General features: G+C 39.4%; 1 protein-coding gene across 1 annotated transcript in view; it reads left to right on the top strand.

Moving 5' to 3' along the window:
- ARAP3 (ArfGAP with RhoGAP domain, ankyrin repeat and PH domain 3) overlaps positions 1–19,672 on the top strand; it is a 1,205,760-nt gene that overhangs the window by 731,074 nt on the left and 455,014 nt on the right. The window contains exons 14-16 of the mRNA XM_044069919.1: positions 1,860–2,016; positions 17,056–17,187; positions 17,324–17,477. Coding sequence (XP_043925854.1) covers positions 1,860–2,016; positions 17,056–17,187; positions 17,324–17,477 — 443 coding nt within the window. The remainder of the gene's footprint in view (positions 1–1,859; positions 2,017–17,055; positions 17,188–17,323; positions 17,478–19,672) is intronic.

A 19,672-nucleotide genomic window follows, 5' to 3' on the forward strand; every position in this document is an offset into this window, starting at 1 on the left:
ACTCCAGAACATTACAAAGCCACTAGATATAACTATTTAAGCATGCTCTATAGGAACAATGATGGATCATTTCATAATGTTCAATTGCAGACCTAATGAAGAAGGACATATGGCTACCATACCCCCATTGAAAAATTTACATGCAACAGTTCTGACAGATGTGTATTCACTGGCCTCCCCCTTCACTCTGTTACAGACCCCATACATGTTCCTTTATCCACACACAACAAATAATAGCATATCTTCTCACTGTTTCCCCATTCATACATGATATGTAACATGTTACTGTGTGGTAGCACTGTTTTTGTCTGTTTCCTAGCATGCATGCTAGAGGTTGTATTCACAAGTATGATGGTAGGCATGTACTCATTGGCTACACATGTAGTAGCGCAATCTACATCACATTATATATGCTCCTCCCCCTCCCTTGAATTATCTTAGTTGTTCTTGGTGGGACACCCCCAGCTTGGGAATCTTTATTGGAGGGTACTATTTAAGTAGCAGTCAACAAGACCATAGAGCTGCAACCCCTGATGGATGCTGGAAGCATACCTCTTAACCTGTTATTTTGGGAATCAGGAACATGACCAAAACTAATCATGGATAAAGGTCCTATGTGTTGCCAATTTTTAAATATTGGCACTACAGACTTTGAAAGCTGACTTAATATGAGTACATGAAACATGCATTTTCCAATGCAAAATACACCTGCCCCTTTAAAAGTTGTCACTATATATTGACTCTAATCCTCTACCTTCTGTTAAAAATTTGCAATTTTAAGATGTGTAGAGCAAAAGTCTTAGCCAAAACTGGGAATTTTTCTTCATTTTAATAGCTGTTTTATTTACAGTGAGTCTTGTTTATTATTTTATATTTTGTTCCTGTCTTTCAAAGTTGTCCTTTCCTTTTTCATCTGTCTTTACAAATATATTAAGAATGCCAATTTAGTTACATTTCAGTGATATTATTGTGAATATTATTATTGTTCCCTTTTTTGGATTATGTAGTTATTATACAGTGTTAAACAGAATTTATTGCGGTATGGACATTTTAATCACTAGCTTTAATTCCAGCACCATAAAAGTGTTGTTATAAAATGGTTTGTAGTTGGCATAATGCCTACAATGTTTACCCCACATATACAAGGTACAGGGTTTGATTCTTACCTTTGGTTATGGTCTGGTTTTTAGCTAGGAATGTAATAGTCTGAAGACTGATCGCCTTGTATAAACATATGAGAAGTATTTGTATCCCTTCTTAAATGTGCAGGTAGCCATTTCATCTCTTCTTCACAAAAAGCACTGTCATTATGGCATGAAAGTTTAATGCAAAATGTGTTCATTATCTAGCAGATTGCAACTAGTCCTTATGTCTCTAGATATCTCAGTTTCTTATGTTTTGGATTCTTTTCATTTACAAGAGATTCCAGTCAAGTCTACCACTGCCCTGTCTCTTAACTATAAGTTGTTTGGACGCCTCAGTGAACATTCCTTTCCTAGTGGCATACATTAGCCCCTATAACTGCAGCTTAGAAAAGCATTGCTGATAAGCATAACTCTTCTCACATTTGCAAACAAAACTGCTGACTCAGGTGTAAATGAATACATGTACATAAGATGGTAATCCATTTCACCAAGAGGCATGCCATAGTGTAAAATGCATAAAAAGAATTCATTAACATTTACTCTGGAAAGCAGATGGTGTTAGTATACTAGTACCTGGCATTTTGAGGATGTGTGAGGGTAACCTTAGGTTGCATCTGATGGTTTGCTAAGTTGGAATACTATGTTTCTTTATTTCTCACCATCTTTACCTCATTCACTAAGTTTATACTGTAAACTGTTGCATTTTACTTGCAGGCATTATGCACTGCTATAAATGGTCCCAATCTCCTGAAGACAGTGATTCAGTTTTTCTCTGAAGCCTTGAGTACAGCAGAAGCTGGAGAATCAGATACATCCCATCAACAGTCTCCTGACTTACGGCGCATATCAACCTATTCACAGCCAGGTTTAGGTATGTAAATATATATAGCAAAACGGGAATTGTTTGTGAAAATAACAATTAAAACAAGCAATACAGGTAGAAACCAAAAAATTATGATTATTTTAAACATATCTGCATTCAGTATTTATTTCTTATGCAAAGGCAACAGAATAATCTGTAATTTTCAAGTTAGCTGTTTTAGTTTACCACACACTAGAGAACAGCTATTGTAAATACAATATTAATTAATATTAAGCAGTTTTTTGTTGACTTAGATTTTGAGCAAGGAATGTAATCATTTGGTATCACAGGATTCAGCTAGCCACCACACTGGAGTTCATTTCAGGAGTATAAATGGCATGTGTTGTGATTTGTCTGGCAGTTCCAAGATCTTGCAGATGTTCATCGTGTTTCACTGCTGCAGTCATTACATTTGGGTTATCTGCTTGCAGGTAACCCTCAGTCGGCCTGATTAACAAAGTCTTGGGTCCTGCATCGGTTGCTGTCCCTTCTTCCATGACGTCAGGTCATCAGGGGTATAAAACATGCAGCTGATGGCATTACATCACTCTTTCTTGCCATGCAGTGCACGAAGCAGAAACAGTTTGCAAGTGTCGGTCGGCCGACTCCTGAAATTTTCGTTTTCGAGTTTCAGAACTGAAGTCTTCAACTAAAGCTAAGTACCCCATTGGGGAAACTTTTTCTTGCTCCTTACCGATGTCAGTAAAAGTTAGTAATTGCATTACGTGAGGAAAGAAAATACCTCATAAAGATTTTCATTCGAACTGTATTCCTTGCCTAGGCCCTGACCATGATGTACCTTGCTGTCAGTTTTGTGCTTTATTTAATCAGTGCACTATCCGTCGTCGGTATATTTTCGCCTCTAAATATTTCGGTTCTCAGTTTAATTATCCAGAAATGTCGTCGGTTAGCCATCTGCCTACTGGGATTCTGAAAAAAATGCAAAGATAAAGACAGAGACAGGCCGCTGAGGTCCAAAACTGCCGACGACGCTTCCCCTAAGCCAGTTGCCAGTTCGCCGGTACTCAGTGAGGCGCTTTCGTAGCCGCTGATACCCGCTACTTCTGATTCACAGGCCTCTACTGAGACCCATTCGGAGTATGCCGCGAGATGCTTCAAATATGGAACCCGTGGATGACTCTATCTTGGATGGATCTGGAGCTGCTGTACAGGCACCGGCTTCTGAGGGTGTATTCAAGCCTACAGACTTGCAAATTAAATCGACACCTCCTTCTTTACTTAGGCCTAAATCTCGATCCATGCCTAAAAAAATTATGCCCAGGCCACATGCTCAGGCCTCTATGCCTAAAAAACAAATGATAAGAATGGCTGAAGATCTAATAACTCTAATCAGCGGTAGCCAACCCCCCCCCCCCCTTCTAAGAGGCCTAGGACTGAAGTTGATTATGAATCTTCTGATCAGGATTCTGTTTTTTCTGATTCTTCTGATGATATGAATTTGCTTATGAAGATTCTGATGCAGAGGACTCCTTTCCCTCTGCTTCCCCTCCTGAGGATTTGTTCTTTTGGGGAAACCTTGCATACTCTAAGGGAGTATTTCCACTGGGAAAGCCAGGATTTTTCAGTTTCAAAAAAAAGGCTTAGGGATTTTCTTCTCCTATCTAGGCATAGGCCTTTAGGTACTCCTCCTGCACTAGACATTGTTGATGGTGCTTTTTCGCAATGTAGTTTGGCCCCTGATTCCCTGTCTCCTGCTCCCAAGAAACCTGACAGATACTACAGGGTCCCTGAGTCCCACAAGTTCCTTTTTAAAAATCCTGTTGCAGATCCAGAGACTATTTCACAGGGGCCCAAGGCCATTAAGACTTCTACTGCTAAAAATCCTACCCCTTCTGATAGAGACTCCAGGGCGCTGGATAGATGGGGTAAGAAGGTTTACACTTCTGCAACCTTGGCCATTAGGGCTTCAAACTGCCAGTTTCATATGTTAAAGTATCAGCAACATGTTAGAAAATAATGTTGATTCCTGACTCTGATGAAAATAAAGATTTACAGGATTTAATGCATTCTGCTGAACAAGTTGGAAAACATACTTTGCAATGTGGTTTTAATTCATTAGAGGCCTCTTGCAGGGTTGCTGTTACTGGGTCTGTGCTCAGAAGGCATGCTTGGCTTAAGGAGCAATCTTTGCCTGATCATGTTTAAGCTAAATTGTTGGATGCTCCTTTAAATCAGGACCACCTGTTTGGCAACAAGGCTGAGGAAGTTCTTAAAAAGATGGAAGATAAAGCTAAATCTATGCACTGTTAAAGATTTTTTACAAGTTCAGCCTCCTAGATTTAGTAGGCACTGGCCCTCTAAGAACTGGTCCTTTCCAGCCCCTTCCAGGTCTTCTCAAGCCAAACCCAGACACAGCAAAAACCCCAGGTTTCAGTCCCAAGGGACACACAGAACTAAGCAGTGGGGTGCCTCCACTTCCAAATCTGGGAATAATAAGACTCATCCCTATGGTAAACTGTCTCAATGACTTCCTTTTAAAATTTCCAAGCACTTATCAACTGACTACCCATTTGGGGGGAAAGATTGCTCTTCATGCAAAGAATTGGGAACTCATTACCCAGGATAAATGGGTTTTAAATATAGTGTCCCGGGGATACAGATTTCACTTCCACACATTGCCAACACCAAGCAGGTGGCCGGATCTACCCCCAAATCAGTGGACAGAGGCCCAAAAACAAGTACTTTCTCTCTTAAGCATGGGGCTATTCAACTGGTACCAGAAGAGGAAAAGGGACAAGGTTTCTACTCGAGACTTTTCCTGGTACTCAGAAAAGACAATTCATGGCATCCTATCCTGGACCTGTCTACTCTAAACACCTTTTTGGAGATTCCAAAATTCAAAATGCTGACTCTTCACCAATTACATCCTATGCTAGGCAAAGATGCCTGGTTGGCAACACTAGATTTAAAAGAAGCATACCTGCACATCCCAATCAGGGAATCTTGCAGAAGATAACTATGCTTCAAAGCAGGCTACATGCACTATCAGTTCTCTGCACTGCCCTTTGGCTTATCTACTGCACCCAGGGTATTCACAAAGTGCCTATCTCCAGTTATTGCATTTTGCAGGCAAACAAATATTCAAATATACCCATACCTGGAAGATTGTCTAATTCAGGCAGAAAGGCAGGAAGTACTTTTGAATCATCTGGCCTTTGTATAAAGGGTTCTAACTTGTCTGGGCCCTGGGTACACCATAAATGAAAGGAAATTGCAACTCGTACCCTGTCAACAAATTATATTCCTGGGAGCAAGCTTGAATACAACTTCCCAGATGGCTTACCTCACGCCAGAGAAACAAATTAATTTGAAAACCTACTTCAAACAAGTGGCCACAAAAATCCTGCTATCTGCAAGACAAATACTGCAGGCCTTGGGGGTCATGGTCTCCTGCATTCTTCTAAATCCATATGCAAGACTGCATATGAGGAAATTTCAGTGGTATCTAAAAAGCCTATGGTGTCAACATTCTCAGGACCTAGAAACAATTATTAATATCATACCTTGCCTATGCCTAGAGTTGCTTTGGTGGGTAGAGGCCTGCCACCAAAACAAGGGACTACCTTTCACACCACCCCCTGCCACCCAAACCCTAACAACAGATGCATCAGACTATGCATGGGGGGCTCACCTGGCAGGGAAGTGCATTCAGGGCAAATGGAACCCAAGTCAAATGCACCTGCATATCAATCAAAAAGAAATGTTAGCTGTACAGAATGCTCTGACAGCCTTCAAGGACCACATTCTTCCAGGACAACTAATGGTAAAGACGGACAACACCACTGTTATGCGGTACATAAACAAGCAGGGGGGGTACACATTCTTACCCCCTCTGCAGACTAGCCACAGCATTGTGGAACACAGCCTTGAGCTACCAAGTGCACCTACAAGTTCAATTCCTGCCAGGAAAATTAAATACACTGGCAGATGGACTAAGCAGAAACCTCATGGACCCACATGAGTGGAAACTGGAACCAAGGACTTTCAACATGTTGACAAGCAAATGGGGGAGCCCAGATATAGACCTGTTTGCCTCTCCCCAGAACTACCAATTGGACAAATTTTGCACAAGGACCCCCCACAAATAAGCCTGGAAAGTGGATGCTCTGTCCTTCAGCTGTAAAAACCTATCAGTCTATGCCTTCCCCCCTCTGCCTATGCTCTTCAAAGTACTACTAAAAATCAAACAGGACAAACCAAGGATGATTTTGATTGCTCCAGACTGGTTGCGCCAACACTGGTACCCCCTTCTGCGCAGTGTGTCACGGTTATCTCCATGGCACCTGCCTCAGACTCCTTCCCTGCCGTTTCAGCAGGATAACCAGATTCCGCACCCTCAGCTTCTAACACTGAACCTTGCAGCCCAGCTAATTACTTAATCTCTCCTTTACCATCCTTCAGCAAACCTGAGATGGATATCATTTTAGAGGCAAGGAGGCCTAGTACTAGAAAATCTCATGCTGAAAAATGGAAACAATTCTGTGCCTGGTACCAGTCTCAAGGGATGAGCACAGCAGCACCCAATTTACCTCAGATTTTACAATACTTAACTGAGATGCTTCACAAGGGCCTGTCTTTTTCCTCCATTAAAATCCACGCCTCAGACATTTCAGTTCATTATAACGCAGAACCTCCCCTCTTCTCTCACCCACTGCTCAAGTAGTTCCTCAGAGGGGCCAAAAATTTGAAACCACCCAGGAGAGCTCCAACCCCAGCCTGGGACTTTAACTTTGTCTTGGAGAAACTCACTCTACCTTCCTTTCGTGCCAGCTGCTACTGCAGACTTAAAATTTCTTTCTTGGAAAACAGCTTTCCTTTTAGCAATCACTTCAGCTAGAAGGGTATCTGAATTACAGGCCCTTATGGCAGTGGAGCCTTTCATCAACTTTCATGCGGACAGGGTGTCCCTCAGAACCAGTCCATCCTTCATGCCCAAGGTGGTATACAGTGTGGCTGTTAATCAGTCCATTCATTTGCCAGCCTTCTTTCCCAATCCACGGAATAAAGGGGAACAGATACTGCATTCCTTAGATGTGCACAGACAACGTAGATTCTACTTGGACAGGACTAAATCTCAAAGGAAATCTGAACAACTGCTAGTGGCATTTGCTGCAGGGGCAGAGGGGAAGGCTATTTCAAAGCAAACCATTTCTAAATGGATAAGCCATTGCATTCATTTCTGCTATAAGCACCATGGAAAACCTATCTCCCTGGGGATCAGACCTCACTCCACCAGGGTTGCATCTACCTCTAAAGCCTTTCTCAGAGGTGTCCCTACCAGGGACATCCTAGAAGCTTCTACTTAGAGTTCTGTACATACTTTTACCAACCATTATCATTTGCCATTTTTCTCTAAATCCAGAGCTGGCTTTGCCACTGCAGTCTTGTAGGGCCTTATAGCTGGCCCTAATGCTATCTAAATTCCTCCTCCCAACCATAACTTTGGGAATCTACCCAAATGTAATGACTGCAACAGTGAAACATGAAAACATAGTACAGTTGTGTACACTTGCCATAAATGTAGATGTTCGAGTGTATTCACTGTTGCAGTCCTGGTTACCCTCCCTCCAGCCCCCTAATTTCTTTTGGCTATACCTCTGCTTTCCTTTACTATGCTTAAAAGCCTTTTTGGTGTATTTGCTTTTTGTTGGAGGTATATCTTTGTACATTTATATTTAATTGTTTCCCATTAGGGGGGCACCTGACATCCGAGGCAATAAAAACTGATGTAATGGAGTCGGCTGCATATTTTATACCCCTGATGACCTGACGTCATGGAAGAAGGGACAGCCAAGTGGTGCAGGACCCAAGACTTTGCTAATCAGGCTGACTGAGGGCAACCTGCAAGCAGATAACCCAAATGTAATGACTGCAACAGTGAATACACTTGAACATCTACATTTATGGTAAGTTTACCCAACTGTACTTTACTTGGTATTCTTTCACTAACAAATAGTGAAATGTGATCTGTATTCCATTAAGGCACAGATTAAGGTTCTATTTATTTAAATTTTTTAACCAAATAAGAGAATTCATCCAAAAGACTCATTTATCTACGACCCATGTCAAAGGCAAGACATACAGTAGGTAACCTTTATATTATTTTTCTACGTACTCTTTCCTGTGTGCTTGCTAACCATCAAGCCTTCCCCTATTTGGTCTTGAAACCATTAGTTCCCTCAACACATTAGCAAGAGCCAGTCAGGAGGGGCCATTACACATACAGCTATGGAGGCAGATGTACCCTTACTGTGATAGCTCTAACTACACTCCTGGTGGCGGACATAAGCACCTGCATTAGTGTTGGGTACGCTACATGCAGTGCATGAGCATGCATCCATCCATATCCTAATGAGAACTAGTGCCATTGGCTGGGGGTTGACAAGCATATGTCCTCATTTCTAGCTTTTTTGATGACATGCAAGCTTCCATTTGCTTTGTGGCAATCAACCAAATAAAACCAACATTCTCTCCCTCTAAGATGAGTGTGACACCAATGGCCACTCACAGCTACCAGCCCTCATCCTACTTTTTCAATGTCTAAGCTGCTGTTCAAACCTATGTTCTCACTTTGTTAGAGTCATAATCAGGGCTTTACCCCTCCATGCCATACAGCTGTGGAAAATTACAGTGATTGAACACATTTTAAATGGAGTTAGATTACTCTGCATTTAAAGAAATAAAATTATTTATCAGTGTAAAGATTACTTGACATGCATGTAATGTGTGTGCATGCTGCAGATTATGAAGCCAGAGTGTCATACAGTAATGTTGGACACTTCAGAAGAGAATGTATCCTTATTAGGAAAGGGAAGATATAAATAAGTAGACATCACAGCTAAGGGTACCATAGATACAAGTGAAATGGCAACTATTTATGAACAAGGACAGCAGGCGAGATTAATGATGATGGTGAGAGAAGGAAATTAAAAGTAAGTGCAGTACCTTAGGTATCAGCATGAGGAGGAAGAATTTAATTCTTTAATGTTTAGTCATTAATCATTTCGTAACAAATCTAACCTTAACACCATAAGCAAAGTTAAAAGTAAAACAAACACCAAGGAACTTTGAGAATACAAATAATTGTATGTGGCATACCAGCTCTGTATTGCAGTGGGATAAGCCCTCAGTCTAGATATTGGAAAGTGATTTAGATGGTTTATTTTATATATATATATATATATATATATATATACATAGATATATATATATATATATATATATATATATATATATATAGATAGATAGATATATATAGATATATATATATATATATATATATATATATATATTTTTTTTTTTTTTTTTGAGACTAAGGAGGAGGTTCATTTTATTAAGCTAGTTTGAGAGGAGATTAAGATCATTTTCTAGTTCAGTCAGATTCAATAGTGAATGGATATAAGCAAGATTTATAAATGGTTTCTGTCACCATTCAGTATAATGGATATGTGGAGGAGGTCAGAGGGAAGTTCGTTTATGAAGACAGAAATGAGGCTCAGACATAACAGAATAGACTCCTGGGGTACTCCTTTGTATAGGATGGCAGAACTGGAAATACAAGAACATATTTTGATTTTGAAAGTTGTTTGTGAAACCAGCCTAGGGCCTTGGAGTGAACACCAGTGGCAGGTAGAAAGTCTAAGAGATGAATATGGTCACCAAGGACAAAGGCTTTAGTAGTATCTGTAAGGTTTCCTTTGTCAATGTTTGAGTACTATGCTATCTGACAGAGTATATAGCATGGTTGTGATACCATGGACAGCTCAAAACACATGGTGGCATCCAGGTATTTTAGCAAGTAGTTAAATACATTTTCTGAGGAGTTTACAAGGTAAAGGGGGTATACCAATAGGCCTGAAGTTTATGATGAGGAAAGTTTGGTAGTCTTGGAAGGGTGTAACGCTTGCATCATTGCAGTCCCGAGGCATCAAGTTACAACAGATTCAGGTTGTAGATGTAATGTAGTACAAAGTGTTCATGATGCAAACTGAGGAACTAAGGTTGAATCCCGTCATGGGTAGGAGAGCCATTATATGTAATGGAAGGCAGGCGTTTTGCTATGTCTTTTTCATGGATGAGAAAGGAGGAGTGTACAATGGAGAGTTTTGGAGTGTAGCGTGGGATAGGACCTATGTAAAGGAAAGGAAAACGAAGGCTAGCGATTTAAAAGAAGTCCGAGAAGTTGAGGATACCATAGGTTGTATTAATTGCACCATCCACAGTATTTTTGAGTAGTTAACTATATTCCAGAAATGCTTAGTTTTATGAAAAATGGAACATTGTTGATTTTGAAGATAAGTGTTTGTGGCATCTTATAACTTTCTTGGCCAAATTTCAAAGTTGTACGAAGGGAAGTAACTACAGAGTGGTATAAATAGAAAAGGAAAGGAGATTTGTCAGTTACATCCAAGTATTGTTTAACTGTGGCAATGTTTTGTGGGACTTTAGTTTGAAGTGTGACAAATCTGGGTAGAAACCAAGTGGGGAGATGCTACAAGTAATAGTTATTGGTGAGTGATCACATAACAACAGAGGGAGTATTTTAAGGGATGATATCTTGCTGCGATTTTCAGTACTAACAAGATCTAATAGTGTCTGTATTTGATAGTTTTTAGTTTGAGTCCAGTGAGCCTTTTTATAGTTTCCATGGTGTCATAGTCATGGAGAGAGGAGTTAATATGATTGTAGACAAGCCATATGAGGTTTATACTGGATTTTTTTGGAAAAATTAAGTGTCTTTATGGTTGTACAGCTTGGAACCATTCTAGTATAAGGCTTTATAATTGGTCAGTATAAGAAGGTGGTGGTTGTTAATCAACTGATAGGACAATTAGATGGGAGATTTATATAGGAATTTTTATAATTATCCAGGTAGGGGTCATTAAGGGAGTTAACTTGTGAATTGTTTTGTATTTGTTGGTTGCTTTTAAATTAAATTTGTGAGAATATCCTAGGAAGTGTTGATAAGATTTGGTGTGCTATCTTTAATCCATTGTAAAATGACTGTAGTGATGTCAGAAGAATGAGTAAGTAAGAAGACATGCATCCTCACAGCTGAACGTTATCTGCCCCCAGGACCTCAACTCATCCACTGGGTCTACTATACTGGACTTACTCTAATGTACCTTAGCTGTGTCATATTTTGCCCTACCGGCTTTCCTTATATGCAATCATATGTCCAGAGAATGAATGTGCAATAGGAACATGATGGTATACTATGAGTCCATAGGTACTCAGCCAATGTCCTTCACCATTTCCATCTTGGACATCAACCTTCCTGTTTGTCCCCAGCCTCCAAAAAGGACTGGCCAAGAGGAATATCTGAGTGCACGTTGTCCTTCCAGGATGGGCACGCCCATCCCTCCTCTATTAGCTTCTCAGACTCCCAACCATTAATCAACCTCATGACACCTGGGCGATAGCAATGTTTTCATTTATCTACACCTTGGTGCTATGTCTTAGGATATAGTTGGTGGGACATGGTGGAACTTGAACTTGAGTTGGTTTTGACGTTACTTTTTAGGAATAAGATGTATAGTAGCATTCTACAGAACTTTGGAAGTTTTATTATGTAAGAGTGAAGTTTTTTTTTTTTTTTTTTGTAGGACTGGAATGTTGAATATGGGAGGGGATGTTCTAGTACCAATGAAAGTTATAGAATATGTAATTTTCAATCTTGTGGAGATATGAGATGGACTTGAATTGCTGAGTGTGTGTGAATTTATACAGTTCAGTTTGAGGGGGATACAGGATTGTGGGGCTTATTTGATAATTTGGGAGGGAAGAAATAATAGGGTATGAGGAGTTAAAAATTAAGAATGAGTGCATGATTCTTTGGAGAAGGACAAGTGCCCTACTGTACAGTTGCGGGATGGTGTAAGTAAAGGATTTGTTTTATTGTGTGTTATAGTATGTGAGTGATTACAGAATATTAAGGTGGTTTATTTCTGTGTGAGACGAAATGAAATCTGGAGGTTGAAGTTGGGTTATTTCTATTTATGGAGTTGTATGAAAGTTGGAATTTTTTATAGGAAAACAGGGAACCTTATAAGTCTTCAGTTAAAAGCAATGTATTATCTAGGATATTTGTAGTAATTAAATACTAAATAGAAAGTCCTTTTGTGAGTGTCTAGTTAGAAGTGCAATACACTTGCCTTTGAATGTCCCACTATACCCTCTACTTGTTTCAGTTACATTTATTTATATCGGTTGTCTAATCTGTCTACTTTCAAAATCATAGCCATTCCTTCACCATTAAGCTGTTATCTGGTTAAATGAAGCATCTTTAGAGATCTGGTCAAAAGTAGGAAAACTACCTTTGAATTTCTTTACGTTTTCAGACAAGGATATAAGGTTTGCTTTGGATAGTCTCTAAATGTAGTTGAATTCATGGGTCAGCTGGTACTAATTTTAAGTAAAATGACAGTTTGGTGGTCAATTTGATTAAGCAAGGCATGTCTTTAGTTGGTATGTTGGTGGCGGCAATATTTGTAAGCAAACAATGAAGTATATTAGTCACTCTGATGGGAAATTAGTTTGATTAAAGGAGTTTGTATTAATGATATCTAGGAAATGATAGGCATGTTTATTGTTTATTGTGTAAGTCACATTTAATGGACAGACAACTGAAGAATCCAGAATTAAGATACTAGGAGATAATAGACATGGAATCACACCTATTCAGGTACCTAATTTTCCCCTCATTTGACATTAAAAAGGTTCTATGGTTAGCAATGATGTGGTAATTGACCTTATTAAATGTTAATTTTATTTATTTCTTTATTTACATTTGTTAACTGGGTAGTGTCCGACTGGGTTAAAAAAAAACAGTTTTCAGCGGAGACCCAGGGAGAAACGCTCCACAACAAAAAGAACATTATTAAGGTACAAGCAGTAAACTTAGTTTAAGCAGTACATTGCTAACAACATGTAAATGAGCTTAACAAAAATATTATAGCAAAATATAATAACAGAATACAATATAAACATGCATGTTTCAGGCATACAGGAATACTATTTTTTTTTCCAATATAGGTACATAAGTCATGTAGCTCAAAGGACAGTCATGTAAGAGTTCAAAGTCAGAATCTTGCAATATTAATCATCCCAGTTTAGTTAAAAATAAAGTTTTATTGCAGATTCATTAACGGTATTTTTATTTTATGGGTAAAAATGAAAATCATATTATGCATTGTATAAAATGTAAAAACTACAAGAGAAAGCTAGCCAAGCTAGAGTTTTCACTGTGTGGTACATTAAACCTTCTATAATAGAGGCTCATAGGATATATGCAAACGACCCCTTAAGGACATCAACTGTTTCAGCTATATGGCTTCTGAATGTTCATGGGCATGTACATTTTGGCCTTCTTATGACCTCATCAGCACAGTGGATACAAGGAACTAACAATGTGTTTAAATTCACTTGTGAAGTTCAATAATTGCTGGGATTTGTTAGGAAATAAGAACCTTATTGCACTATTAGTCAAAAGCTTTAAAACTTGTCATAAACTTAAATGTAATCGCCCAATGGAGTACTAGTTATGAAAGGACTCAAAATTTTATTTATTCAATAAAGTGAAATTGTTTTATGTTGTTGTGTTTTACTTTATTTTTTTCCTGTGGTAATCCATTCTGATCTTTTAAAGTTCAAGGGTAGAAGACGATAGGAAAAAGAAATAAAGTAAAGATGGGGTGAAGGGAGAAGCCAGCCTGGGTGCAAGGTGTTAGGGGCAAGATCAGGAAGTGCAGTTTCTATACTGGCATTTTTAAATGCTAGTATGGAAATGTACTGAAGCACTTTGTTTGTGTGTGTGTGTGGTAAGCTGTAGCAAGGCTTAGCATTTGGATTTTGGGTGGATGGATGGGGATCTGGTTCGAGTGCTAGATTAAAGGAGTAGACTTTTTTTTTGCTCTTCACTTGAAGAGCTGAGGATGGGGCACCAGATCAGGGACTGGCACCAGACACTAGATAAGTCAGGTATGGTTCTGATAAAAGATATGTTGTTGAAAATGACAAAAGTAGAGAGCTTAATTGAGCTGTTTAGTTTCTATATGTGGGTTTCAGACAGTGGAGACAGGCTTTGAATTTTGTTTTCCTTTTTGGGTATAATTTGTGTGAATGATATTCATTTTATAGTGTGCTACCCTGTAATTAGATCACCTAGTATGTAATCAGGGTTCGGGTTCTAGTCCATAGAGATGGCCTCAAAATGGTGATGATGACTGCCCGACTATAGGCTACTCTTTTTGGTTTTCAGTGAAAACTTGCCTGCACTGTTCTTTTTCCATTTGCTAAATTCATTGAAATTGTAAGACATGGCTTATTGCTTGATGGGATGTTGCTTGTTGACAGTTGTGACCAGTGAATATTTGACATGCTCTACTGATAGTAATTGAACATAAAGTGCCATTGGCATTTAGTAAAATGGCTTTATGTTTGAAGAGGTGCCAAAACTGAATATTTGTGATAAGTCTGAGACTGTAGCAGTTTGGATTTATTTGTCTTTCTGTGACTTGTTTATTTTGGTTTCTTGTTAGTATATCTTAAACTGTGTATTTTTAGGATTGGCACCCTCTGGGATTAATCCGCTGCTATCGGGTGAGGGTGAAGTCAAACTATTTCATTTTTTTTTACTTTGCCTGTTACAAAATGTTCATGGTCTCTGTGAAGGACTGTTAAGACTCCATGCAAAGTTTTAGTGGCTGTTGTTCATTGGTGCAGTTACTTTGTGTGACCATCAGCACCGGTGTAAGCCTATTAGTTAGTACTATTGCCTTGAAACTTCATTATACCTTATTTGGATTTATTTGCACTTACAGGTTTACTTAACTAGGCCTAAAAATGTCAGTATTTTAATATTTATACACTGTAACAATGCTAGTAATTAATTGTGTTTTGCTGTTATGCTGTTTGCTGTCTTTTGTGCTCCTTGAGAACTTGTCCATACAAATTAAATTCAGTTTTACAAATTTTTATTATTATTACTATTTTAGTTTTATCTGTTACATCACATTCTCCAACATTATTGTTATTATAAAGTGATTAAGTAAATGAGCACCATAATAAACTCAAATTTGAACCTACCTGCACTTCTTAACTATGACCTTCCTACAGCCCAGTTTCCCAATCCCACTGTCTTACCACAACATTCACCAATCATTGCAGTGAATCAGAAAAAACAGAATAACAGTGTACTACCCATATCAGCCTCCTACAATCTGGGAGACATGTCCCCACACCCCTGATTTCTAAATATAATGAGTCTATGGTTGCAAATACTCAGAGAAAAGGGAAGTATGTCACTTTTTTCAAACTTTTTTCCTTCTCATTGTGGCCTTGGAGATATTATATTTAGAGATGGGGGTGGGTGGATAGAAAGGTGCATAGATTTGTAGGATCTTTCCTGTGTATTCCATTGTCATATCACAAACTATGGGACAGGGATACTTGGGGTACTGGGCATAGCAAGCTGGGGGGGAGTACATCACATTATATCTACTAATGAAATGTATATATTTTTAATTTAATAGCAAACTGCATACTAATTTAAAATTTAATTATGAAAAAAGTAAAGTCTCTATCTCTTTTATAGATATGCACCTGGCATTATTTAGTGTTGTGCATGATATTGCCTGCTGTCTACCAGGGTAGTAAACCTACATATTTTAAAGGTTTATTTTAAGGAGCCCTGTGTTTTATGAGAAGGACAGTGCTATAACATTAAGCTTACTAAACACTGCATTTTAAGAACAGCCTTCCTAGTTTTATGGGTGGGTAATCTCAATACATTGTGTGTTTTTTAGTTTGTAAAAATATTGGAGGAGACTTTTTCAGTACTGGGGGTTGAATGATGGGAAAGGGTACAGTCAGATGCGCAGATATTGATAAAGCTAACTGTGTCCATTTGCAGCTTGAAGACAAGAAGGAAGGATAGGCTTTGTATAGTACCAGATACTGATTCCTCACAAGTCAGCAGCTGCAGTTTCATCTGTGTTGCCTCTGATCTGGTTCTTGGCAAATCAAAGTCCTGTATTCTGCAAAAAAAAAAAAAAAAAAAAAAAGATCAAGTGCTAATAACAGCTGCTGTTCCACAGACGAAGAATTGAGACCATCACCAGGTACCATAAGCCATCTGCAAAGATTAGAAGTACTGTTCTTTAACATGTTTTACATTACTCTGAAAGCAGATTAGGTGCTAGGACGCAACCAATTAATCTCATTCTATAACCTATTTTTGAAATTTTTCCTAAAATGTATTATTCTTTTATGCTGTGGCCAGAATGGACCCCATTCCTAAGTCAGGTCAAGGTTATTCCATGAAAGTAATTAAAACTCTTAACACTTTGGAGAGTGTGAAAGAAGAAATCTACCAGAATGATGCTGGCTTTCATCAAGTACACTTTGGTCAACCAGCATTGTCTTTCTTTTTTGTTTAGCCAATGCCACATGCATACATGGACATCTAGCCATCCCATCTTATAAATTTGTTTGTGACTTTCGGCTTTTCGCGGTTAGGGGTCACCACAGTGGAACTCCGGTCCGCTAATTATTGATAGTGGATTTTTACGTACCGGGTTACCAGCCCTGACGCACAACCTTCAACAAATGCACATCCCATCTTATAAATAAACAGAATAATTTTGTTGTAAGTAAATAAAGTAATTAAAGTGCAGTGAAAGTTTTCATCAACTAATGTGTTAAAATAAAAAGTATACAAACCAACACTGAGCAGTTATGTTAGATCTGTGACATCTCCTGTGGTTCATTTCTATGAAAGCTTTGTGTGGTGCTGGCATTAAATAGCTTAATCTTGTTGATTTTGTAATACTAAGTATCCTTCTTGAAGATTTATATTTGATCTAAGTCATTAAATAGCTGCACATTTTAATGGTCCTTCTATTTTTGTTCAGTTGTTACCAATTTTTCAGTTTTATTATTTATTTGTTATGATCACACATCTCTTTGATATCTTAAGTATTATATTTAGCTTCCTTTTCTGAGTCTTATCTTTTATTTTCTATCTAGAATTACCAGATGGAAATTCTGTGGATACAATTAGGGTCTATGATGAAATTGTTCACCCTGTTCTGCTACGAGAATACCTGTATAAATCGACTGCCATCAGTAAATCTGGGACATTAAAAAGAAATAAGGATGGTAAGTAGTAGCCGAAATGTAACTGTGTGACAAAAGATAATTGGAAGAGATGAAAATACATCTTAATAAATTGTTTCTAAAAAAAAAAAAATAATAGACATTGTCACACTGACTCGATGTTATATTTCTTACCCAGAATTCCATAAGCGTTGGTGTTGTTTGGGCAAATCCCTTCTTTTCTATGAATCAGAGAAGAGCACTGAGCCTACAGGAAAGGTTGAGATGGGTGAGGTTGTATGCCTAGGAGTATGCCGATCTGATACATTGAGTAACCCTGGGCCTTCAGACAGGTAAATGTTCATAAATTGTGTTCCTTTTATAGTCTACACCTGAAAGACTAAAAAAAAGTCTAGCCCAATACTGACAGTATAGTTATGTTTTTATCTTTCTGTATGTGGTAATGACACCCTGCCTTTGTATCTTTCTTTGTTTCACTTTCTGTCCCTTTTGTATCTGTTTGTCTTTACTATCAATGCTAGCTTGCCATGTAATGCTTCTCCTAAATACAGCCCAGCTGTGGAGGTCTGTTAATCTTCAGCTTATCTTTTTCTTTTTCTCTCTCTTTCTTCCTGTGTGGGCATGGGCACATGGATGCCATTTTGTGCTCTTTCTTCCTGTGTGGGCATGGGCACATGGATGTCATTTTGTACTCTTTCTTCCTGTGTGGGCATGGGCACATGGATGTCATTTTGTGCTCTTTCTTCCTGTGTGGGCATGGGCACATGGATGTCATTTTGTACTCTTTCTTCCTGTGTGGGCATGGGCACATGGATGTCATTTTGTGCTCATTCTTCCTGTGTGGGCATGGGCACATGGATGTCATTTTGTGCTCTTTCTTCCTGTGTGGGCATGGGCACATGGATGTCATTTTGTGCTCATTCTTCCTGTGTGGGCATGGGCACATGGATGTCATTTTGTGCTCTTTCTTCCTGTGTGGGCATGGCCACATGGATGTCATTTTGGGCTCTTTCTTCCTGTGTGGACATGGGCACATGGATGTCATTTTGTACTCTTTCTTCCTGTGTGGGCATGGGCACATGGATGTCATTTTGTGCTCTTTCTTCCTGTGTGGGCATGGGCACATGGATGTCATTTTGTACTCTTTCTTCCTGTGTGGGCATGGGCACATGGATGTCATTTTGTGCTCTTTCTTCCTGTGTGGGCATGGACACATGGATGTCATTTTGTACTCTTTCTTCCTGTGTGGGCATGGGCACATGGATGTCATTTTGTGCTCATTCTTCCTGTGTGGGCATGGGCACATGGATGTCATTTTGTGCTCTTTCTTCCTGTGTGGGCATGGGCACATGGATGTCATTTTGTGCTCTTTCTTCCTGTGTGGGCATGGGCACATGGATGTCATTTTGTACTCTTTCTTCCTGTGTGGACATGGGCACATGGATGTCATTTTGTGCTCTTTCTTCCTGTGTGGGCATGGGCACATGGATGTCATTTTGTGCTCTTTCTTCCTGTGTGGGCATGGCCACATGGATGTCATTTTGTGCTCTTTCTTCCTGTGTGGACATGGGCACATGGATGTCATTTTGTACTCTTTCTTCCTGTGTGGGCATGGGCACATGGATGTCATTTTGTGCTCTTTCTTCCTGTGTGGGCATGGGCACATGGATGTCATTTTGTACTCTTTCTTCCTGTGTGGGCATGGGCACATGGATGTCATTTTGTGCTCTTTCTTCCTGTGTGGGCATGGGCACATGGATGTCATTTTGTACTCTTTCTTCCTGTGTGGGCATGGGCACATGGATGTCATTTTGTGTTCTTTCTTCCTGTGTGGGCATGGGCACATGGATGTCATTTTGTGCTCTTTCTTCCTGTGTGGGCATGGGCACATGGATGTCATTTTGTGCTCTTTCTTCCTGTGTGGGCATGGGCACATGGATGTCATTTTGTACTCTTTCTTCCTGTGTGGACATGGGCACATGGATGTCATTTTGTGCTCTTTCTTCCTGTGTGGGCATGGGCACATGGATGTCATTGTGTGCTCTTTCTTCCTGTGTGGGCATGGGCACATGGATGTCATTGTGTGCTCTTTCTTCCTGTGTGGACATGGGCACATGGATGTCATTGTGTGCTCTTTCTTCCTGTGTGGGCATGGGCACATGGATGTCATTTTGTGCTCTTTCTTCCTGTGTGGGCATGGGCACATGGATGTCATTTTGTACTCTTTCTTCCTGTGTGGGCATGGGCACATGGATGTCATTTTGTACTCTTTCTTCCTGTGTGGGCATGGGCACATGGATGTCATTTTGTGCTCTTTCTTCCTGTGTGGGCATGGGCACATGGATGTCATTTTGTGCTCTTTCTTCCTGTGTGGGCATGGGCACATGGATGTCATTTTGTGCTCTTTCTTCCTGTGTGGGCATGGGCCCATGGATGTCATTTTGTACTCTTTCTTCCTGTGTGGGCATGGGCACATGGATGTCATTTTGTACTCTTTCTTCCTGTGTGGGCATGGGCACATGGATGT

The sequence above is a fragment of the Protopterus annectens genome, chromosome 4.part0 (genome assembly GCF_019279795.1).
Source record: "Protopterus annectens isolate FY-2018-M chromosome 4.part0, PAN1.0, whole genome shotgun sequence".
NCBI lineage: Eukaryota > Metazoa > Chordata > Ceratodontiformes > Protopteridae > Protopterus > Protopterus annectens.